The sequence below is a fragment of the Corvus hawaiiensis genome, chromosome 26 (genome assembly GCF_020740725.1).
Source record: "Corvus hawaiiensis isolate bCorHaw1 chromosome 26, bCorHaw1.pri.cur, whole genome shotgun sequence".
Taxonomy (NCBI): domain Eukaryota; kingdom Metazoa; phylum Chordata; class Aves; order Passeriformes; family Corvidae; genus Corvus; species Corvus hawaiiensis.
This window is the reverse complement of record NC_063238.1, coordinates 17,590,062-17,614,249: the sequence shown is the minus strand read 5'-3', so window position 1 is coordinate 17,614,249 and position 24,188 is coordinate 17,590,062. Positions and strand designations below refer to the sequence as shown.

Genomic DNA, 24,188 nt, shown 5'->3' with positions numbered 1-24,188 from the left:
ACAGAAAAATAATTAAATCAGATCTTCACAAAAATATGTATTTCTTCTACCTGTTGCATGTAACCTATATGATTTTCTTCTGAAAAATGAAACTGTCAGTAGTATCTACAAATTATTCAAATTTATCTACCCAAGTATGTGGATGAAATTGACAAAATAGAAACAGACACAGGAATTGACAGTGCAGCACATCAGTTCTGTTAAGCAGAGGCAGAGAATCTTTGTGTTCACATGACAATCCAGTACTCTCCTGTCAGAGACATTCCCTGGCCTCAAATTCTGCTGCATGGGAGAAGAGACGCAAATCACACATGCAAATGTTTCACCACAGTGAAAACTTGTACTTGGCATAAATGATGGAGAGGTTGACAGAAATAGGAAACAAAACATGAATTTAGAGACATTTTTGTTTCAGCACTTCAGTATTATCTCCTGTCTCACAAAAACAGTAGACACACAGAAAGGCCCTCAAGTACTTCACAAATAAAAGATATGGAAATAAAAGTATCTAAGAGGTTAAATCACAGACCAAATCTTTGTATTTCACATCTATAATTAGCAAGCAAGATCAGATTGGGTGAGAGAACAACAAAATATAACAGCTAGGTCAGCAGTTAGATGCAGTGTATCTAGCAGCACAGTGATAAGGGAGATTGTCACCATGCTTTTTTAGACTAATTAATAGATAGTAAAAGAAAGATGCCACATCTCTTGAGCAAGATTCCTGTGGTATTCATACCTTCATGCTGAGTTTACAACCTGAAGGTGCTCCAAGTTTCTCAATTATTTGCAGCTTTTAACATCTGAAGAGTTCTCTCTAGTAATCTGCCCCTTGCCTATTTAAAGCTACAAGAATCTAAATCCAAAATTTCCTTTCCATTAAGTTTATAGAAGCTGTATAACATATATATTTGTTTTATGTTATTTTATTCATATGCTGTCTTCCCCTTTTTTTTTCCATGAAGGTATTTTGAAATTTATTAATTGATGGGGGTTTTTTTCTTCAAATTCCTTCTTAGAATTCCCTTAGATCCCGGTTCATGTCTGGAAGCAACCAAGAGAAAAATCTCTAAAGCAGCAGAGAAAACATAGGTACATAGCAAATGGGTGTATATCATCAAAAAGATGAGTGCTGTATCTTCAGCCCACTGTACTCCAGAAGGGAAGACCACTACTTCTCAGGTTTTTTATTTGACATAAAGAAAATTCCCAGCTAATGTTGAACACATGCAACATTAAAAACATCACGAGATGACTGGCAAATGCTATAAGCATGGCAGAGCACACCACTTCCCTCCTGTGCCAAAAACAGCAGAGCTGACCCAAGGGCTCTACTGTGGTTTATTTAATTCTGAGAATAAGTTTATGGGTGATCAACCATCCAGCAGTTCACAGTTCTTGACAGCTACTATTTTCAGCAAATACACTCTATGTTTTGGTCACTGAGCATTTCATTCTTCTTAATATAAAGGCTCCAAGTGTGTCAGAGGGTTCAGAGTTGATCAAAGGGACGTGTGGCTGCAGGGGGGCTGGGGGGTGATGACATATTTCAGCCTTTTTTGCTGTAGGGTACAACATGGAGTTCACACTTGAGATAAGATTGTCTGGGAGCACTTTTGTTAGAGATTCAGTGTATCTTGGGCATAGAGGAAATTGGTGACTGAGGGTGCAACCAAGTGCTCAGACTTGAGACAGTGTCCATATTCTCACTTTACAATTGCAGGGGATGAATATCCTGAGAAGCTGCTCCCAAATGATTTCAGGCAACCGAGCATTTCTAGTCTTTTTCAGATGCCACCACTAACTTTCAGCTAGGCCAATGTAACATGAACATGGCATCTCCACATAAGGGGAATTACTCTGAATGATGACTTTTTCTAAAGCTTATTAGCATAACTATAAAAATAGTCAGTAGTTCAAAAATGCACTATGAGGAACTTGCAGAATTGACTGCATGTCTTACCACTGCCAAAAACATTTTATTTGGAACATAAAGACATACCTAATACTATACTGCCCAAAGACAGACTTCAAATAATAGGTGACAATTTTTTCCAAACCTAAAGCTGCAGGTGCTAATTTTAAAAATAAAGCCTTCTCTGTAAAACTTTAAGCTCTTCAATAGAAAATACAAGACACATTCATAAAATCAATTTTTTATTTTGATAAAATCCTTATAAATATAAAAGCATTGGATCAACTCCACTGTTTACAATACGTAAAAAGTACATAACACTTCTGTTTACAATATGAAGCAGTAGCCTTATTCCTTTCTCTTTTGAGGCAAACAAACTTTGTATCCTTCCTGCAATTTGTAAACATTTTTTTCACATTCTGTAGCTACTCACATAACAGGGAAACATACAAGATCCAATCCTAGGTCTAAAAAACGGCTGTGAAAACATACAACACACTCCCTCTTTTCTTTTTAGTGCTGCTAAACACTTTTTATTTATCCAATAGTCTGTTTGTGTTCTTTTCTTCAGAAAATATTCAAAAGGCATTGGGAAGCCTTGCAGGATATAATAGCTATATTCTGGGGAGGGGAAAACAAAAAAGTCCATCTACCTTAAACTAAGATAAAATACCTATATCTCTATGTCTAATTTATTTTTCTAAAACAGCATAAAAAGTGAATCCTGATTGTGATTTCCCTCATGTTTGTTCATCTAAAATCAAATGACCCATTGAGGTAAAAGACAGAGCATATAAAACTTATAAAAAAAAAAAATGAATTCAAGGAGAGCAGTCATGGAAGATGAGTTTGTCAGAAGCACTACAGAGAATGGTGTTAGCTGCTTCCAGTAAAACCTCTAGCTGCCTCTTTCAGGTATCACTGGATTTCACTATGTACTTCTCACAGTTTGAGAGTAAATCTAATTCTATCCTAAGCTACATCCTATGGCAAGTTCATTAATAAAAATATTTGGTGTAAAAAACCCCAATTACATTCAGATAACAAAAGCTCCTAGAGAAACACAGGCTCAAGTCAACTCATATAGACAGATGGTTCAACACACTGCTATTGAGGGCTGAGCTTTTTATTAGATGTTTACTTGATTCTGATTTCTTTGGCTCACTCTGACTATTCTCTTTGGTCTTGGAATATAAGTGCAACCACTGAAGTTCAACTATGACAACAGAACATCAGCCAGTACCTTGAGACATTCTATACCTGAGTAGTGCTGTCCTCCACAGCAAGATGAGAGGTAAGCAGCATGTGGTTTGCACTGCAGCATGCAACAGTCTGGAACAACAGCTACCCCTGCCTCTTGATTTTAAGTGGCAAAAGTCTGATGTTACACAGATACACTGTAATAGTCCCTTCTTTTTTACCAAATACAACAAACTGGATTAAGGCACAAACAGCTCCCTCTATGCCCTTCCACCTTGCAGTTTCAGGTTTCAGGACAATTTCATGTTGTCACATTGTGAAATTCAGGAATACCTAATCCACCTGACATGATCTTGCAGTATACAAAATCCTTACTATTTGCTTTAAAAAAAAAAAAACATCAGTACATGATTACTGCTATGAAGCAGCCAGAATAACAGGATCATATAAATATCTGTTTTACTTAAATGCTGTTAGTCATTACTGCTTTTTGTAGGAAAGTAAGCACGGTATTGCAGAAGTCAGCAATGACATTACATCATCCTTGATATATTTTTTCCTTGGGAACTGCAGTGTGAGGTTCATATAGAAGCTAAAAGTTATGTTAGAGACTAGAAGAATAATCCCAGAACATCCTATACTGTCAATAATACCAGGGATCCTGTTCAGTAATTTGGTGGCAAAATCTGGGAAACTCCTTCACCACATTTGACCCTTATGATGAGCAATGACCTCTGTGCATGCAATGCTGATGGCTCAGTGCTGCCAAGCCAATGCACTCAAACCCAGTCAGACCTGTTAACATTGATGAACCTGTGACAACTCCAGACATACTTGTCTGTGAGAAATAACTGCATGGAAACCACTAATAAAATACCACCTATTCGTTTAAACATCTCACAAAAAAAAAATTAAAAATCACAAAGTAGACTAACTAATAAAATTAATTCAGCCTTTGGTTTCAGAGGGAGGCTACTGGCTTTACTCCTTTAATTTCTTCTGACTTCTCGTCCTCTTAGAGGCTGGGGAGGCCGGAAGTTTCTCAGCAAGCAGCAGGCGACCTCGTCTTCAGCAGTGCTCAGGAGGCTGCGGAATTTGGCCAGCTGTAACCAAAAGAGACATAATGTTCAGCAGAAAACCCTCATGTCCATATTCATGAAAAAACTTGTAAATATTAAAGACACTTGTCACTTTTTTTCCACCTGAAAGAACAGAACTGTATTGTATTAAGTCATGAGGGCAATGGCAATTTCACCATTTCTATCCTTGTAAATCAAAAAGGTTGACTACTGAGGAAATATCCCAAAGTACACGTCAACACAAAACTGTATACAAGGATTACCTGTTTCCTTTATTCATATTTTGTCTTCCATAACTTGATTTATACTAGGGGGTGTTATAATTTTTAGTTGGATTTCATAGTTTGGAGATTCTGAAATGCTTTTTGCCAAAAAATTAAGATTATGTTTCTTACCATACAAACATTCTATGTATGTTTCCTTGTCCACAGAGTATATTCAGAATTAACCTGGAATTGCAGGTGTGGCACTAAAGAAAGCTTCTGCAACTAGCACTTACTCAAACCAGGAGAGATCCCAAATTCTTCCCTCGTGAAGACACAGGACAAGCATAACTCAGCATATGCTGATCTCATCAGAAACACCTATCAGAGTTCCATATCTAAACCTTGGGAAATCTGAGCCTGATTTCTGACCTAAGTATAGAATTTTGTTTAATATCTAATATTTCCAATAGTTACTATTTCTCTGTATCACCTTACTTCCCTCCTAGGTTACCATAGGTAGCGCAGCACAGAAAGCATTCCATTACAATAGAGCATTTAATTGTATGGCACATTGCACCATAATGACATTAAGAGCAAAAAACATCAATGCTATCTTGCTTCACCCCATTCTAAAGCTAACATTTGTAATTCAGGCTCCTTGTAAGTTTCTAAAAACTTAAAAGCTATTTTTAATTCCTTTCAACCTGAAAAGTGCAACAAAAAGTCTGTAGTAAACTCTAAAGCCCTACAGAAACGCAAACTCAATGAATAAAATTAAATGGTAGAATAGTATCAGTCACAGTGCTGACTGATCAATCACAACAGCAGACATTACTGGCAACAAACACTTTGGCTGCATGCATGTTTATATTGAGAAGAATATAGCATATTTCTACTTTAATACATAATATTAGCTAAAGTCTATGAAAAATGACTAATAAAGGATCACTATACTTGACACTTTCCCACACCATGTCCTCTGAACCTGTTACACGTGGCTGTTTGTATACAGCATTTCACATTTTAGAATGTATTAATTATTGATTTGCCTAAATAGTAAGCTTTTAACCTGAACAATGGCTTGTCTTTGGAAAGTGGATACCTTAACACAAGTTTTCAATCCTACATCCATACATATTGCAGCGAGCCTTACAAAGCCAGACTGAGGGGAGTGAAGAGATACAGAAGAGAAAAATACACTCATTAAGCAAATAAATAATTTCAGTTAAAAACAGAATTTGAGGTTTCCTAACAAGCAACCCATTCAGGGAACTGTCTTAACATTTTGAGCAAAGACTGAAGTCACCATTTCTGCTGAGTATGTGGTCTCTACTCAGAAAAATTTTACTTACGCCTGAGAGGATTAGCCCGCTGGGTGTCACTGTTGCCAAGTTAAGGTACAGCATGCAGCATTAACAAGAATGTAAATAGACTCTTTTATGTAGTATCACAGCTTTCCTAAAACAGCCTAGCATAACCCCAGCTTATTACAATTGTATTCACTTGTCACAATTCTAGTAAATTCATCAAGTTTTATGTATTTGGAATGCAAGAAAAAATTTACTACTTGTCTGCCAGATAAAAATGCCAAAGATGAGGTTTGAGCAGGATATGCAAATAATTAAATCAACTGGAATTCCAGAATTTCTAAGTGTCAACACAATTCTTTTTTTCTTTAAGTTTCCCGTGGGTTTTGATTATTAATTTTTACAGTATGCAGATTATTTTTAAAAATTAATAATAAATAGCTGTTACAGCAAGAAAGGCAACAAGAAGTCAGAATAAATTTGATATACAAATTTTCCCTTTTGAAAATCTTATAAGGTCTGCAGTGCCAAGGCCCACAAAAGAAAATGTAATTTTGGGTGGCATTTGCAATTTCAAGTTTTACAAAAGCAATTTCTATAGCAGTCAAAAATCCAAAAATACCTGTTCAGAACAAACACTTATGGGCTCTCTCAGAACAATCCAGATGACACTCTCAAGAAGAGGTGGAACAGTGAGAGAGCCAAAGTAAGTCCAGTAGTCCAGGGACTTGGGAAGCAGACAGCTGGGATCAAAGTTTGTGAATAGTGCTTTTTTCCCCTGGAAAGAAATAAAAGAAAAAGAAATACCAGGGCAATATTATTTAAAAGCAAGAGGCCAAGGTAAATCACGCCAAAGGAGGTAGAGCTTGTTCCACTATCAGGTGGGCTGGGAGCGTCTTGGGTGATAACAGGAGGTCCTCATCAGTGCCCTTCTGATGAGGTCTTACCTCAGTGACAGCTTTGCTGTGGCTTTCCTTGATGCCGGCAGGACACCATCAAAGGTGTCATGATAGCACAGACTCCCCAGAGTTACACATGACCATGAGATGGAAGTTGTGGGGAGAGGAGAGAAGGTGTTAGACTTTCGAGGTGGTCTCTGTGGGGCTGGCAGAGTAACCCCACAGGTTACTGCCACTTGCTTCCCTCCCCACTCACTCCTCCCAGGAGCTACTACTGCTTCTCCCTGTACCTGATACCAGGCCAGAGCTGTCTGACTGAAACATCATGTTGAGAGTCTGGCTGATTTCTCTCACACAAACAATAGGTTATTTCTCACTCTGTACCTCAGCAAAACAGGAGAGGAAGTCTTTCCCTCATCTTTTTTACGACCTTCCATAAAGTATGTTTTTCCCCTGTTACTATCCTCATAGCAACATATTTATCAGAGACTTGGTTCTGTGAGGAATTAGCCTTTTCCTCTGATCTTTTACTGTGTAAAAATATGTTTTGTCTATTTAGTTTTCAACCTAAACAGAATACACATAAACTGTGTCAAATCAGATATAAATTGCTAGGGATTAGGAAACATGAAGGTGCAGGGAGTAGCAGCCAGATTTCAAGAAATAAAAAACCCTATCTAAAATGAAAAACCCCAACAAAAGCAATCACAAGTATTAGTATTCTTTCAGAAGCACTTGTTCACCTTGACTCTGATGGTGTCCAAGCGGTCAGTAATCTTCTTCAGTTGAGGGTTGCATTCACCAATCTATTAACACCAAAGAACAAAGAAACGTTGGAGCTCCAGAGAAAAGCAACAAAAATTAATAAAAAGCAAATGCATAATGAAACTGCTTTATATAACTGTACTGAAGTGACTGTAAGGTCTGTTGCATTTTGTGAGTACAAGCCTGCAACTAGCTGGTCCTTAGAAGTAATACTGGTCATAAAAAAGATCCACTCCCTTGCTGATAGTATTCTGGCTACTCATAGTAATTATTTCAGCCACAAAAGAATTACAAACTTTTCACTACAGGGGAACAGAAACCATTTATTTTTCAGGTTTTAATATGTGGGATATTGAAAGTTACAGACTAACAACAGAAATTTAAATTGCTTATAACACTGAAAACACTGTTTTTACATAAGAACATTCCAAACAGAATTTGTGTGCTAAGAAATCCAGTGATACTTCCCTTGAGTCATTGTAATGCAAACTGGAAAGACAGAATTACTGAACTGCCAAAGCAGTTCTCTGCAACTGCTGCATGGAACGGCTCAGGAAGCTGTGTCAGCCACCAGAAAACACAGAATTGACCAAAGCCCTATCTTTTGCCATAGATTGTCTGAATTCCCCATCTGCTTCTTCAAACAGAAGTCAGTGAAGCTGTTGCATGAATTTAATCTTAGAACAGGTAGAAAAGGCAAAAAGGTATAAAATAACTATTAGGAAATTCTCCAGTCTATGGTTTTGCATTTTTAAATTATTATTATTTTCTAGAAGAAACTACCAGCTCAGAAACAAGCCATTAAAGAAACATTTAAATCAAGCTGTCCCTTTAAAGGAACCTGCTAGTCAAGAACAAGTTACTGGGATCCAAATAGGGGCAGCTGAATTAAGTTCCACATCTAATGTTGTATGGGTGTGCAGACTAGGCAAACTGAAGAGTTTGACTGCCTTGAATAATCTATTAATCTGGTATTTGTATTCTTAAAGGAAGCACAGCTTCCTACATTGGCAGCTAAATGCTATGAAGGAAATAAGTATAAAACAAGTATCAATAATTACACCAACTATCACCATTATCTCTTTGGGCTTATAAGGCAGATTTACTACAAGGGCTAAAACATTCTCATCTTACCTTCAGAAATACAGCCATGACTGCTAATCCATCTGACTGAGAAGCTGCCTCAACAAAACTGGAATACTTCTCTGCATTCCAATGGACCACATGAAGCTGAAAATCAAGATACACAGACAGCATCAACTCTCGCTGAACTCAAGCAGTGGCAAATGAATATTACAACTTTACTGTGTTTGATACTCTACTTCACTCTTGTATGCAGAACCATTCAGTATTCCAAATGCAGATATTTCATGAAATCAGTAAATACGTAGTTCACACAAATGGCAAGGGCATTTCCAGTGGCTGGGATTATTAAAAATTCAGCAGCAATCGGCACACCACAGTGCCTGTCAAATTGCTGTTGGGTTCCAGATTTTGAACTGAGATGTTAAGACAAAAAAAGCCAATAGTTATATAACTAGAGGTTTTAAATCCATTTTTACTACAGCTGATTTTAAAAAGTGATTGAAATTAATGAGGATGTCATTAGTATTTTACTCTTCTTTTTCTTTAATCAAGCTTTCAGCAACATTAATCATCTACATAAATAGCTAGAAAACAGGCAAATACACATTAAACTCGCACTGACCCTTTTTCCCTTGTTTAGCTCAAGGGAACATCAGCATTTCATTTTTGACACTTTTCAAATGCTATTTTCTATGACTACCAGTAGTGACGCCCTTACAAGCAGCTTGATTATCTCAGGTTTGAGCATTTGCATTTCCAACATGCATTATTCTGGAAGTGTCCTGTCATATTTACTTAAGAAGCTTAAAGACACTACCCAGACAGGTGGGAAAAGCCTGTGATGCCTACTTCCATGCCACCTAAGTCCCTCCTGCTAAACCAGATTTCCTAATTCCTGACCACACTTCATGATGGGAGGTCCTTCCTAGGAAGTGCCAGGATGTCCCAGCCTTGAGCAGTGGTCTGACTGCCAAACTGGAGAGAGCACACTCACACAGCACTTAAGTCTAAGTACTTCACAAACATAAATTACTTTCACAAATCCTCAATGGATTAGTAAATCTTATTACACACAGTTTTTAGATAAAGATGCTCAGGAGCAGGGCATGAGATTGGCTTTTCTAAAATTGGTGACCATCTTTTCAGATGTTGAACTTTAAGAACGCTGAAAAGCAACTCCATTGAATGACTTAAACTGGAATGAACCCATTAAAAAAAGGCTTCCTTTTGGAATACAGCACCTACAAGACAAGTAAAGTAAGAACAATTTAGGAAAGCTGAAACTTGTTTTAAAGGATTTCTATGTGAAGCAACATAGCGGCATGGTTGAAATAGGCATCTAAGAGTACGAAGATTTTTGTTCTAAGTATCAATCCTTGCTTAACCTCTATGAGTTTCAATTTTCCGTATCTCTAAAATGGAACTCTTACTTGGTCTTACTTGATACCAATGTTTGTTAAGCATTTGGGCTCTAAAGTGCTGAAACATTACTTCCAGCAAGTAAGGAATCCCACTGTAGTCAGTAATAATACACATACAGACACAATGACACACAAGCTGGCTCACAGCTTTAGAAATCCTTGAAGGAAAGTTGCTATGAATATTATAAACTAAACCAGGAGAACTGTTGCTGCCTGTTCTGAGCTTCCCCTCCCCAAGACACTTGCCTCTGTCATGTGCTCTGAACTCCTTTGTTCCAAGCTCGGACAAAACCAAATGTAACTCAGACTCTTTAGCAGTGTCTGACTGGCCGGTCACCCCAGGTCCACCCCCAGTCCTCCCCTTTCCCCTTCTCTGAATAAAAGAAAGGACCAAGGGGGGCCCGCCCTCTTTTGGCTTTGCAACTCTTTCTTCGAACATCTGTGCGCTTCTGTTTCTTTTTGAAAGCTTCTAATTGTGGGAAATTAGGCAACCTGGGAGCTATATTCCTCCCTCTTTGCTTCTGCTGGTGGTATTAGATTTGCAGCTACCATTTTACCACTTTTAGAGCTACTGAAATGCTGGATTGCCCATGCTACCTTTCTAGGCTGCCCGAGGCTTTCTAAGGCATTGAACTACTAGCCTAGCTGGTAAAAAGCTGTAAGTATACCTCCTCAGAGAACATAGTCCACTAAACCTTCCTCAAGTGCATTAATATCCTGGAGCTCATAGTGTCTGCACCTCTCACTATTATAAGTTCACGGAACCTATATTGAACAACTTTTAAACAATTACATTTTTACATACACAAAAAGGAAACAGATACTCTCAGTCAGAAATTACTTTTATTGTGGATTTGAAAAAAAAAAAAAAAAAAAAACCACCAAAAACAACCCAACAAAGAACAAAAAGGAAAATTCCCACAGCTACTAAAAGCCCACTCCCTCATAGCTTTGCCAAAAATCCCCAACAAGGTAACCCTCCCAAAAACAAAACCCCCAAACAAACAGAGCGTGAAACACTTTTGGGTACAGACCCGTTCTCAGTGGCTTGAGACTTCTCTTTAAGGAATATATCCCGTCTTACCACCGCTCTGTCACTGCAGCTTGTGAAGAGACCTTGACCAGATCGTATGTTGTCACAAAGAATGGAGCCATGGATCCCTTCTGCTTCCCGGTGGGCTTAGGGGCCAAACCTTGCAGTCTTCTTTACCTGTGCATTAATTCTTTCTTCAATTCAGTTAATGCTTTTCCTTGAAATCTTGCACATCTTCCTTAAAAAGGTGAGCACTGAAACCATCTTCATGTCTCCTTCTCAGGTATTTTCTTTTTTGTGAACAATATTCAGAAGCCTTGGTTTTAATTCTGAGTTTCTTATCCCAAAGCCAAAGTGACATCTAGAGAGCTTCTTGTGGAGGGTTACCCAACCAACAGGTAACAGAAAGGCTTTTAGACTGGCTAGAAATTCAGAGATATTTTCTCCTTCCATTTGGTTTCTTAGATGGGAAACATACATATTTTCTCAGCTAGAAATTTGGGTTTGGTACTTAATGGTTTTAAAGCACCTTTATTAATTCTTTATATTCCATCTCACCTGGTTCCTGTGGAAAACATAAGCCTTTAAACACTGCAAATGTCACTTTTCCCCATTAGTGTTAGAAAACTGATCTTTTTTTTCCTGACCAGTATCTCTTATAGCATTTCCAGTAAAATCTGATCACATCACAGTGCACACATTACATCTTTTTCTTCTGTAGTATTATGCCTTTTATTTGTCCACTTATTTTTACACTTTTTACTTCTTTTTAACCCCAGAAAATTCTGACACTGTCTGTATCATCTGTTTTTAAAGATCTCAATCTCATCAAAATATTCCATGTTACTTCCATTTGTAAAGAGGAATCTTGTACTGAGTACTTTTTCCTGCAGATTACTCAAATGTACCAAAGGAGATAGAGCAGGAGTGAATGCTCCATGCCAGAGCAGATGGTGTACTTCTCCCTGTGGCACACCACCTCCACTGAAACACAGTACCCCACAGACAGCAGGCATCTCACAGATATTAAAGCATGGTTCTCAAAGTTATAACCACCACATTGCTAAGTACACCACAAAATGCATCATTCCTAAGTCTTGCATAAACTTTACACTACACAGGCCCCAAATCCAGTAATTCTGTGGTTTGTCACTGAAGAGGACTTTGAAAATGTTCTCCAAGGAAGAAACAATGAAAGACAAAGTTTAAAATAACTCTTGAACATTAAGTCTTTTATCAAGCTCTTGTCTTCTGTACTCCTTTTCTAATCCTCTCCAAAGCTTTCAAAGAGGTTCTCCTTTGAGAAAGGACCAAACATGCAACACTTCAGGAAGACTGCTTGTCTTTTTGATAAAAAGAGGGGAAGATGAAAAGCAGGAAGAGGAGGGGCAACATTATTTTTGCAATGGAAAACTAGTCACAAGCTTAGAGGTACAGATGACTCCATGTAAAGCCTTACCTCTGCTGCATACTTCATCCCGTCCACCGTGTGCTCAGAGCCGGCTTCGTCATTGGATCCCCAGTGGAAGTGAATCTGGCGCAGCCTGTAGGTCCCGCTGAGTGGCCCCCCAGTCAGCACTGGAAACCCAAGCAGAGGAAAAGGCTTCACCGAGAGAACGGGAATCTCTACACACATCCTCTAACCTCACATCAGACTTCAGTCTTCGGACAGTCCTCTGCTCCTGCTCATAAGCTGTCTCAGAAGGCTTCCCATTTCTTGGAAGTACTATAGAAACCCTCACCTGTCAAGGATATGACTATGAAAATTGTATTTATGAGCAGATTAGTGGGTTATGGCCCACTAAAGGGTATGCTGTTCTTGTCAAGGTTGTCTTGCAATGGGTTGGATATTTCTCAGAAAATGGGGAAATACTTTTATTTTGCAATATTCAAGAGTTTCCTCTCTTGATTATATTCAAAAGAATCACTAAAAAATTAAGCTCAAAATACAGGTTTTATGAATAATGAGCAGGATCATAAAAATGTAATGTCAGCAGAATTTCTTTTCCTCTTTGAAATCTGGAGGAAAATAGGTGGACCTTAACAAATTTTCAGGGCTCTTTCCTTCATTTGCAACTGGATCCAGTTATATCAGATTGAAGTCTGAGGAAAAGCAGCTTATACTAACATAAATAAAATTAAGCCAGTGCTACCTATGCAACGTACAACTGCAATATTACTGACAATTAGCCAGGGCTGGAAGGCATGTCCTATGAGGAGCAGCTAAGTATTTGGGTTTATCTAGTTTGGAAAAAAAAGGAGGCTGAGGGGTGTCCTCACTGCTCTATACAACTTCTGAGGAGGGGAAGCAGAGAGGGAGCTTCTGATCTCTTCTCCCAAGTATCCAGTGACAGGACTCGTGTCAAACTCAAAGCTCAAAGCTGTGCCAGGGAAGATTTAAAGTGGATGCTTGGAAGCATATCTTTACCATGATGGTGGTCAAACACTGGAGCCAGTTTCCTAGAGAGGCTGTCAAAGCCCCAGGCTTATCAGAGTTTAAGAGGCATTTGGACAATGCCCTTAACAACATGCTTTAACTTTTTGTTAGCCCTGAATTGCTCAGGAAGTTGGACAAGATGATCGTTGCAGGTCCCTTCCAACTGAAAGAGTCTACTCTATTCTATTTTAGTCTGTTCTGTTCTATTTCTATTCTGTTCTAATTCTATTCAAATTAACATGCATATGGGTGGGCTTTTCATTATTTTGCTTTTGCAAGTGCTTGTAATTTTCTTGTCAGACTTAGAATCAAAATATCTCTTCACAGAGACTTGAATGTGAATTACACTCAGAAAGATTCCTTATTCATGGCAAAACCAATCACTCCACTCTCCCAGCTCCATATGTCCTCTGAGCATTTGGGAATCAGTCTGGAATAGTTTACTGGCTCATTATAGAAATTTCAAGGGAAAATGATGGGAGATTTAACCAGATGTTTTTTAAATTAAGAGCAGTAGGGAGGACAATAGCAATTTTTTCTCTCTTTTAGGTTTAGTCCAAAACCTAAACTTTCTTAGGAGCAAAATACACCAAATAAAGATGAAAGAAGAATTTTTAAGTTGCCTATTTGCTTGCTAACACAAGTAGCTTGGATAATGAAAAGGAACTGGGACTGTTTATTCTGTGGGGAAAAATATTTATTTTCCTTAAAGCTTCAACTCAAAACCATACATTTACACAGCCTATAAACTTAGCCAACAGAGGAGATGGGGCAGTGGCACTTTTAAATTCGTTGTTTTAAGGACTGTGAACTTGGAGACAAATGATCCTAGAAACATGTAATGATCACTGTTCTAACTGGCTGAGGAAAAACTATTATGTAGAAATGCACCAGCACGAAATACTTCTGCTGAAAAGTGTGGAAAATGGCCTTTTGGTATATTTGTGCCACAGCACACAGTGATGGTAAAACCCTTTCATTCCAGCAGTACTTAAGGAAGAGGGTAGTGAGAAGTTTTTAAGGCAAGTATCAGTATCTCAAATTTTGAAAAATGCTGGAAGAAGATCAATAGAACAGTTTCAAAGAATGGTGCTAATGTGGTACCAAAGAGCATAAACAGACTTACACAAACAATTATAGACTTGACAGCCCAGTTCCAATGCTGACCAAAGTGAAGAAATAGTTCATGTGGAAGTCAGTTAATAATGCATTAGAAGATGCTAATATATTTAGTACCAATTAATTTGATTTTTTTTCATGAAACCAACACATGGCAGGAGTTCTTACTTCACAGGGGTGCCCCAAAAGCCCTAGAAAATTCAGTATTTTTTGAGCAATGACCTGAAAGAAAACAAAAACATTACTGATAAAGCTTGTCAGTGACAAATATTAGGGAAAATAGTGAATTACTCAGTTTATGGTTGTGGACTGAACAATCTGGTCCACACATAGAAGACATGGAGTCTACTGAAGGAGACTGGGGATTCTATCTTTTAATTATCTGATCAGTGTCTGTCAGTGCTTTGCCATGATATGAACTAAATCCTTGGAGATGCGGCCTGAGGAAAGCAGTAAGAGGAGGATCACATTACCATAGCTTTGGTACCAGGGGAAGCCTAAAGAAACACTGTGTGTCAGGCCCTGTCACTTAATGGATGGAGTTAAGAGAGTGGAAGAGGTTCTTGGTGTATTCACATTCATTACCTTTTTTTTTTTTAAACTGTGAGGGTAATTAACAGTTAGAACAACTTACCAAAGGCTGTGGTAGGTTCATCATCGCTGGAAAATTTGAAATCAAGACTGTATATTTTTCTAAGAGATGTGCTTTAGTTCACCAGCGTCTACTAGGCTCGAAGCAGAGATTAATTCTGGGAAGTTCCGTGGCATCTGACACAAGGTCAGACTGATCATTGATGGTCAGCTGGTGGCTTTCAGGCAACATCCAATGTTGACAGAAAATTTGAAACTAAGACTGTTCAGGAAACAAAAACATGATGGTGTCTCCATCTATGTCTCTATGAGCTAATAAGGCCTCAAGACTAATGGACGGGGTCATCAAAAATTGGTCCCTCTCTGGCTTTGACCCTTGTGAAAGCATCATATGGTCTTGGATCCTCAGCTAAGCCTCACACAGCCACAAAATGATTTTATTTCTTGAAGATTCTGCACTCCTACAGCTTCAAGGGGAGGCATGCTGGCTTGCCCAAAATCCAAGAGTAGGTTTTAAAGAGGAAGGCACTAATATCACAAAGACTATGATAAACCAGAGAACTTCTAAATAAGAATTATTGTTTGCAAAAAGGGAAGCTACATACTCCTGGAAAAGACTGGGGCAATAATACTTTTCAAAGAAGACAAGGGATTAATTGGGATCTATTTCATTTGTTCTGTATTGGCTCTTACTTGACACAAGAAGTCTGAGTATAGGTTGTAAAAAGGGGAAAAACATATAACCAAACCTGCAGCTAAATTCAGATAAGAGATTTGAGCGATTCAGTTGGAATGAACCTGTAATGAGACATAAAGGATTCATCTGCAGTGAGAGAGAGCAGCATTTGAAAAATTGTACACAACAGTGTTCCAACAGGGCGATGGCACTATCCAGCTGGATCAAACCACTCCTATGAGTAGGGAATCCCAGCACTTTCTGAGAAACACAACCTTGAACTTGTGTCCAAGTAGGTTCCGACACTGTATCGTGCTGAAAGACGGGGGAAAAAGGAATCTCTCATCCAGAGAAGCAAAGCTTTACTGTTTATAAGGAGTTCATACCCAGTAGTGAGATGTGCCCAGGTGGTAGGCACCCTATTTAGGGGCCGGTGGAGGAAGTCACAGTGCAACAGTAAAGGAACAAACCTGATTTGTTGACGGTGTCATCAAACTCCACACTGGTGGAGTGCCCGTTGTTAAGGATGATTTTAGCAGAAGCTGGATCATAACTGGGATTTAGAGGACGGAGGGAGGGATCATACTTGGTTTCCTCAGTTTTGATGTCGATGGGTGACTGACGGTCTCCATTAGCAACAGGAAAAACCTCCTTCCAGTGGGCAGGCCCTGCAATGCATTGGAAGAGAAATCTAAATTGCTGACAGCACCCTCATTCTTATGAAAGAAAACTCTGCTTGAATTGTCCTCATCTGCATCTCTTAAATTCAAAAATGATGTATCAAGAAAACGTAGATCAAAATATTCAGCTACTTTTGCTGCATCATATTGTAACAGCAGCTCTCAGGACCCGTTCCTGTACCTTGCATGTACCTTTAAACAAAGCCACATGCAGTATGTAGATACTTAATTATTCCCAGTTAAGACTCAGCTATGCACAAGACAAATACAACAAATGCTCATTTAATCAGGCATCCTGTATCCAACAGGCACTATGTCCCAATAAATTTTTGACATGCCATTTTTGCCTAATATGTCTCATTATGCCTTTAAGAATTACCTCTCTTCTGTGCAAATCCCTGCATTAAGGATTTTTTTATGCCTTAGTCATTTCCTGCAAAAGACCTGAGAACACATCTTCTACTGATCACTCTGAATGAGATGGGGAGATGTCAAAAAAGGTGATTGGTGACATCAAGAAATGCCGAGTGGTTTCTGGAGCCTGATGGCAGTGCCTGGAACCTAAGCACTGCTGCACCTCCGATCACGTCCTCCCAGCCCACCAACTGTGCCCACCAGCTATCACAACAAAGAGAGACTGTCACCCTCTAATCATGAAGTCTCCATACACACAGGCACACTTACACACACTAGTGTAGCACTGACAAATCAAAGAACAGGAACACTCAGGACAGCGGTGCCTGCATGAGGTTTGTATTTCTACTGCCTTCAGCAGGTAAGAGTAGATCTTCCAGACACAGCTGCAGCCCCATTCACCAGACTTAGGTAGAAATTATAGGGCTATGGAAGCTGTTAATCAATACTAGTCATTTCAACCTTTCTCTCTCCAAGCAGACTAAGCCAAATGTCTGCTGAAAAGCTAATAAATCAATAATATGGACATGAGAAAATGGCAAATGACATCCTAAAATAGTAAGAAAAGCTTCATTGATAAGATGTGTGAGTAATCTGTTGTTACCTACTAAACATCAGAGCATTCCCAATGATTCACAATAAGAATATATGTGCTATTGCTTAATGTGCCATATTTGGATAAGAGGGTAAAGAAAAATATGAGTAAGTTGCCTGGGGAATATATTCTACAAAGTAAAGACAGAAAATAAGGTTTAGGATAGAAAGGAAGAGAAAGCAAGGGGAAAGAAGAAAGGAAGGAGAGAAAGGTGAAAGTCTGCAGGGCAAATGATCTTTCAGTATTAAGGAGAGCACAGCACTTGTTTTTCCTCCAGGCTTATAATTGGTAAGAAGCATAAAAAATCAATTTAGAGATACTGGATATAAGAAAAACTTAATATGAGCATCAGAACCTGGTCTTGTAAAATCTGCATCACTGGAAATCCTCATAACTAACTCCTTATACTGAAGACAACTGACCTCAGTGTAAAAATTGGGTTTGGGTTTTTCTGGATGGCTTAGCACTTAAATAAACATGATGACAAAAAAAGATAAAAACCTATGATGCAGTGGTTAATAACCAAACACCAAAAGCTGTTAGATATTTTTCTTTCCTCAACTTCAATAGAAGTGAACATAGCTCAGAAACTCACGGGTGCTAAAAGCACCCAGGCACCCCAGCAGTAAATCAGGGATGGAAGCGCCAACAGAGCCGTGGGGCCACAGCTTGCACAGCACCTGGGCAGAGAATTATTCTCCTCTGAGCAGCACTGGAAAATAGAAGCGGGAAAAACTTGTAAAGAACAGCCTAAGACTTAAGCCTCAGAACAAATGCCTTCAGTCTTGATCTGGTAAAAAGTACTTTTGTTAATTACTTCACTAAATAAACTCAATAAAGAAATAGATTCTAATGCAGAAGATAAAAATTTTACTGGTTTGAAACATAAAACTGTTTAAACTTAATTCTTCTCACTTCACAAATGGTCATCAAAGCTATTCAATATTCTAATAACATACAGTTTAGAATATAATTTTAATTGTGTTTAGATCCTAATACCCTGTAGTTAGGGATGCAATGCAAAATTTTATTTGTAAGAAACACCACTCCATCATTTATACCTTACTACTGTGATTTGGAATGCTTAGAAAAAGCTTATTGCTACTTAATTTTAGTATCTCTAATTTTCTTTAACTGAGAAAAGGCAAAAATATATTTATGTGCTTAACTACTTGGTCCAATTGCTCTGTCTCAGAAATAACTATAGTTATTTGAATTAAGTAATATGGATGACTTGCGCTCAGAAATAATACAAAGGTGCCAAAAAGAGGACCCAAGGCTGTGATTCTGTCACTAGCTAATATTTAACAATAATATTCAGTTCTAAAAAGACATTATTGCTGGTTTTGCACTTGTTCTTGGCTCAGATGACCAAAACACTGTTTTGCTATGGGGATTGAACATCTACCAGAAAAAACTAGCAGACACCTGACTTTTCAAAATATACAGGAAAATATCAAGAAACTTCAGCTCATTTCATGACCCTACCCCAACACAAACTTTGTGTATGACTTGTAAAAAAGTCATTACTGTTGAAAGAGATGCTCAAATGCATGTCATACAATCAGATTTAAGCCAGTGGGATCTCCAGGGTGAAAATTTCTTCTGAATTCAGATCTGAGTTAGATGCCTCCATATTAAAATACTGCACACTTCAGTTTTATAAATATGCACTTTAAGACCTACCCAGGGAATATAACTCATTGATTCACCTCCCTTCATTTTTTTCATTACTGAATGAAAGTGATTAATACACCAATTTTTGAAGTTATGAAATCCTCTCCTGTTGTTGGGAAAATGTTCTGTTGCTAGAGGCAATCTTCTAGTAGCTCTTAACAATCAAAGCCATTGTGACTGAGATTTATGACAAAAACCTGAACCATCTGCTCTGAAGATTTCATGCCTTTATTTTGGACACAGCATTACCAAAGGCAATGAATTGTCTGACACTTTTAGGTCAGACTATCACTGCATATACCACTCACCAGCATGCACACATCCAGTTCATGAAACAGATCTCACAATGAAGGCAGTTAGGAATTTGCCAGGAAATAGAACTCACTACAGCACCTCACAGTGTTGCATTTTTATCCAGCTGAAGCTAAAGATTACGAATTTCATCAACAGGATAATTTGACACTAGTGAAGACAGTGCCCAGTGAAGACATTACAGGATACAGCTGAGTTCCAGTGAGCCTCTATACATGTATGAATGGAGCATGTACAGGTGAAAAGGGGTTTGGGTTTTTTTTTTTGACAGCCTGTTATTATATATAGAAAATTAATTATTTTAGTACAGTCTGACTTTGACAGGATCACATCCTCATTTATTTCTAAAGAGAATACATTGCCCAGTTTATCAAACACAGAGTACTTAAATTTATAAAGTTATGTTTGCAGGTAATTTGGTTGCATATTAGATTACAGTAAGATTAGCTCAAATAAAAGCAATTAAAAATTCATAATGGGTAAAATTAAGCAACTTTTTTTAATGCCGATATTGAAATGATGTAATTATTCTCAGAAAGAAAAAATGTATAAGAAATTATGGCTGGACTGAAGTATCTTAAAAGTCTTTTGCGATCTAAAAGATTCTATGATTCTATAAATTAATATCCCTTTTATTTATAAAATGCCCCAGCATTACAGTAGTAACTAGATCAAGAGAAAATTTTTGCAGTAAGAGAAAATTCATGTAAATAATTTCCATCTATTTCATTAAACAAATAGAAAACTGAAGACAATTGATTTTCCACTGTGGTCCCTTCCAACCTTATTCATTCTATGATTTGCCTATTAACAGAAGTGATTCCCCTGTAAACCAAAAACGACTGAAGGGGCGAGAACGTTGCCCTCCTGACAGGGACCTTGAGCAGCAGTGAAAAGTATGCATGATGCCACACTGAAGCCACTTTTCAAGATTTCAGTATTATGCCTCTACAGATAAGGAACATCAAAACTGTGAGGTAAGAAAAGCAGCAAGAAAGCAAAGGCCAAGGTTTTCATAGAAAATAAAGTTAAATAATATGAAAATAAATATTATTATATAAAGTTAAATATTAATAAATATTATTATATAGTATTATATTAATAAATATAATATATATTATTATTATGTTAATAAATATTATTATATGAATAAAGTTAAATAATATGAAAATAAATATTTTCATAGAAATAAAGTAATGCCTCCATGCATTTCAGAAACACATGCATCAAAGTAACCGAGAACTTCTGCATTAGGTTTGTGTGACAAGATACTGGTAGCAGGGAGGCTGCAGGTGTGGCTTCTGTGAGAAGCTGCTGAAGCTTCCCCCATGTCCAATAGGGGCCAATGCCAGCAGGCTCCAGGACCCACTGCTGGACAAGGCTGGGCCTACCAGGAACAGTGGCAGCACTTCTGGGATAACAGATTTAAGAAGGGGGAAAAAATTACTGTGCAACAGCAGCCAAAAGAGAGGAGTGAGAATATGTGAGAGAAGCAGCTCGCAGACACCAAGAGGAGGGGGAGGACATGCTCCAAGAGCCAGAGCAGAGATTCCCTGCACCATGGTGAAGACCAGAGTGAAACAGTTGTGCCCTGCAGCCCATGGAGGTCCCCTGTAAAGCAGAGATCCAGCTGCCGCCCATGGAGGGTGACAACTGGAGAAGGTGGATGTGTCTTGAAGCTGTGACCTTATGAACAGCCTACACTGGAGCAGGCTCCTGGCAGGACCCCATGGGAAGCCCAAGCTGGAGCAAGTTTGCTGGCAGGACTTGGGGCCCCATGGGGAATCCACGCTGGAGCAGTTTGTGAAGAACTGCAGCCTGTGGGAAGGACTCACATTGGAGAACTTCATGGAGGCCTGTCTCCCATGGGAGGGACCCCACGCTGGAGCAGGGGCAGAGTGTGAGGAGTCCTCCCACCGAGGAGAAGGGAGAGGCAGAAACAACATGTGGTGAACAGACTGCAGCTGCTGTAGGAGAGCACATGGAGAAAAGTCAGGAGTGAAATTTGGCCTGGGATAAAGGGAAGGTTGGAGGGAAGGTGTTTTAAATATTTTACTTTATTTTCTCATTACCCTACTCTGATTTGATAAGCAACAAATAAGACTAATTTCCCCAAGCTGAGTCTGTTTTGCCTGCGAAAGTAACTCGTGCATGATCTCTCCCTATCCTTATCTTGACCCATGAGCCTTTCAGTCTATTTTCTCTCCTGTTCAGCCAGGGTCAGTCCCTAAAACTTTTAATACTGTATATAACAGCGAGCCCATGCCCTTAAACATAGATATTCCATATATGCAGACATGTAGGTTTGAATATTTGACAGTTTATGCACATAATGATTTCTGTTGTGACTGTTGCAAGTAACAAATGCAGACCTCAGAGAGAACACAGATGTCTTTTCAACTCTTCAGGCAGTCAACCACAGTATATAACTGCACCAGATTTAATTTCACTGTATTTCTGTCTCAGTTGTAAAAGATAATCTTAGTTTCAAGAAAACTATTTTCAGGCCCATGAAGGACAACAAAATTTTTCAAGAATCAGAGCAATTTCCTCCATCTGCTACTCACTCAAACAATAAAAACAGGCTAAATCAGTAAAATAATTGCATTAAAAGAGAAAAAGCTGAGAAATAAAACTGATGCTAGGGAAAAGCACTGAAGTGCTCAAAATCCATGCCTCCCTCCTTTAGTCTCCTGTAAAAGGTGTGGTGAAGGGGATGGACTGATGAGGAACTATCCACCCCACAGCTGCTGTGGAGCTCCAAGAAAGGAGTGAAAGGCAAACTCCACCTCAAATACATTAACAAGCAGGCAGTAAACAGAGTTTTATAGGAGAGATGGGGCCTCAAGACAGGTCCAGGGCCACCCCAATAGAAATTCTGGTGGCCTCCCCTCTCTAGAAGTTGAGAATAGTAAACATGAAGAGATAGGATAAGGGAGGGAAAGTGGGCTTCTTATCTGGACAGTGCAGGTGAAGCTCAAAGCATGGAAACCTATGGAGAAAAAAGTTTGAAAAACAAGACCCATTTACGTCTTCAGGGGAGGGGTAGGGTAGACTGCACAACAGCAGATAGCACACCCAATCATTGCAACATCCCTGTGATCCACCACCACCCAGTTTTTCAGGAAAAGTGCATCCATCCAGAAAAGATGGAACAAGAGGGCCAGGAAGGAAAGGTAGTACTTGCGCAAACTGTGTTCCGAAGTCTAAGTAATACTATATACAAAGCATGTTCTTATAGGCAATAGTATATGCAAATATATAGCTGTCTCCCTTTACGGTCACGGTGTTACATTTCTCTGTGTACAGACAATATAAGTTATTCCATGTGTTTTATCAGAGTTGAGCCTACAATTTACAAAAACACTTTCATTTCTACTTGCATGACTTGTGAGACCGTCTGCACACTGGAGTAGCGTTTGCATGACTTAAAATGCAAAACAGAGCAAAGTCTTTAAGCCTGCTGATGAGCCCATCCTGGGACTTCAAAGACTGACAAGATGAAGGAAACCACGGAACAACTAAAATCCAAAAGCATCTCCTCTTAGGTGCATAGTTACACATTTAAATAACTCCGTCAAGTAACTAGGATTTCCCACGTAACAGAAGCAGAACACAGCTGGAATCAGAAAAGCACTGCTGGTACAGCAGTTCCGATCAGTGTGGCTGTCTACTCGATCCGTGCACGCAACTGTTCAGCTAAACGAGCGAACGAAATTCCAACCGCGAATGCGACAGACCCGACCCAGAGCCAAGCCCGGCCCGGCTCTGCAGGCGATGCCGCACGCACGGACACCTCTCTCAGCCACCTGCCTTGTAGAATGCCGAGACAAAAACCTGCTCGCTCTCACGCTGCAAAGCATTTCAGCTCATCCAGCTCTCCCGAGGGCAAGGGAGCTGCCGAGGCCAGCCGCGGGGGGTGCTCCCGGCGGGACCCCGCTGGCCGCCCCGACGGCCCCGCGGGAAGCGCCGCAGCAGCCCCAGCCGCGCCCGCCGTTCCCTACCGTTGTGCTCGTCGTATCCCCAGTGCAGCATGGCTCTGCTCTCCTGCCGGGACGGGACGGGATGGGATGGGACAGGACAGGCTGGGGCGGGAGAGGCGGCTGCGCCCGATTTGAAGGGGACGGGCGGCGACGCCCTGATCCTCGGGCGCTGATAAGGGCACCTGCAGCGCTCCGGCCTCCCGAGCCGTCCGTGCCTGTTCTTGCCCCAAACCCTTCGCCGCCCAGCTTCTCCCCAGCCTACCCCCAGCACCGTCGGGGCGGCCCGGAATAGGCAGTGCCACCTCTCAAGGGCCCGCTCCAACAGAGGAAAGGTGCAGCCCCTGTCCCGCCAGAGCGCGAGTTGTGCGGCAGGGAAAGTCGGGAGTGTCCATTCCTGGGGTCACCCCCGCCACTCCCGAAAGTAAAGCCAAGTGCGCACCGTTGCATCCCTTCCCGTTTTTCTCCTAGGGGTGTAAACCCAATTCCCTTTGGAATCGGCTGCAGGAAGATTCCGCGTTTTCCCAGGCGGGGCCGTGAGGCAGAAGAGTGTCCCACAGCCCACTGGGAATTTATTCTTTTATCCAAGCGCCCCGTGTGCCGGGGGCTGCCGTGGGCACGTGCTTGTGGAGCTTGGGACTCGGCGTTTGGGCTGCGGGCACGCGCCAAGGAGCTCTCAGCTTTCCCGTGCTGCAAAAGCTGGCTGCGAAGCTGCGGGAGAGGCAAGCAGAGCCGGGACTGAGGCTGAATCAGGGACAGGGACAGGGACAGGGACAGCGCCGTTCCGCCAGCGCCG

The 24,188-nt window shown here is 39.9% G+C and overlaps 1 protein-coding gene across 4 annotated transcripts; it reads right to left on the bottom strand.

The window, feature by feature from the left end:
• Nucleotides 1–2,144: 2,144 nt before the first annotated feature.
• Nucleotides 2,145–23,519, bottom strand: LOC125317353 (carbonic anhydrase 13-like). 4 transcript variants are annotated; one of them, XM_048287121.1, is made up of 8 exons: nucleotides 23,417–23,519; nucleotides 16,205–16,402; nucleotides 14,475–14,510; nucleotides 12,371–12,489; nucleotides 8,506–8,601; nucleotides 7,350–7,412; nucleotides 6,330–6,485; nucleotides 2,145–4,218 (listed from the first exon to the last, which is right to left on the bottom strand). In XM_048287121.1, exons 1-8 carry the CDS (start codon nucleotides 23,445–23,447, stop codon nucleotides 4,105–4,107), a joined length of 813 nt encoding a protein of 270 aa, XP_048143078.1. In that variant the 5' UTR covers nucleotides 23,448–23,519; the 3' UTR covers nucleotides 2,145–4,104. The 4 variants fall into 4 exon arrangements, with proteins under 4 accessions (XP_048143078.1, XP_048143079.1, XP_048143081.1 ...); XM_048287122.1 differs by lacking the exon at nucleotides 14,475–14,510; XM_048287124.1 differs by lacking the exons at nucleotides 12,371–12,489; nucleotides 14,475–14,510; nucleotides 16,205–16,402; nucleotides 23,417–23,519 and adding exons at nucleotides 9,532–9,698; nucleotides 10,913–11,431.
• Nucleotides 23,520–24,188: the final 669 nt, after the last annotated feature.

Bases quoted from the DNA above. Each gene is read 5' to 3' on its own strand.
- LOC125317353 (XM_048287121.1), bottom strand. From the start codon at position 23,447: ATGCTGCACTGGGGATACGACGAGCACAACG. The intron at 14,511-16,204 runs GTTTGTTCCTTT...CACTTTGGTCAG, and splicing joins TGACACCGTCAACAAATCAG to CATTGGAACTGGGCTGTCAA. The intron at 7,413-8,505 runs GTAAGATGAGAA...TGGTGTTAATAG, and splicing joins TCATGGCTGTATTTCTGAAG to ATTGGTGAATGCAACCCTCA.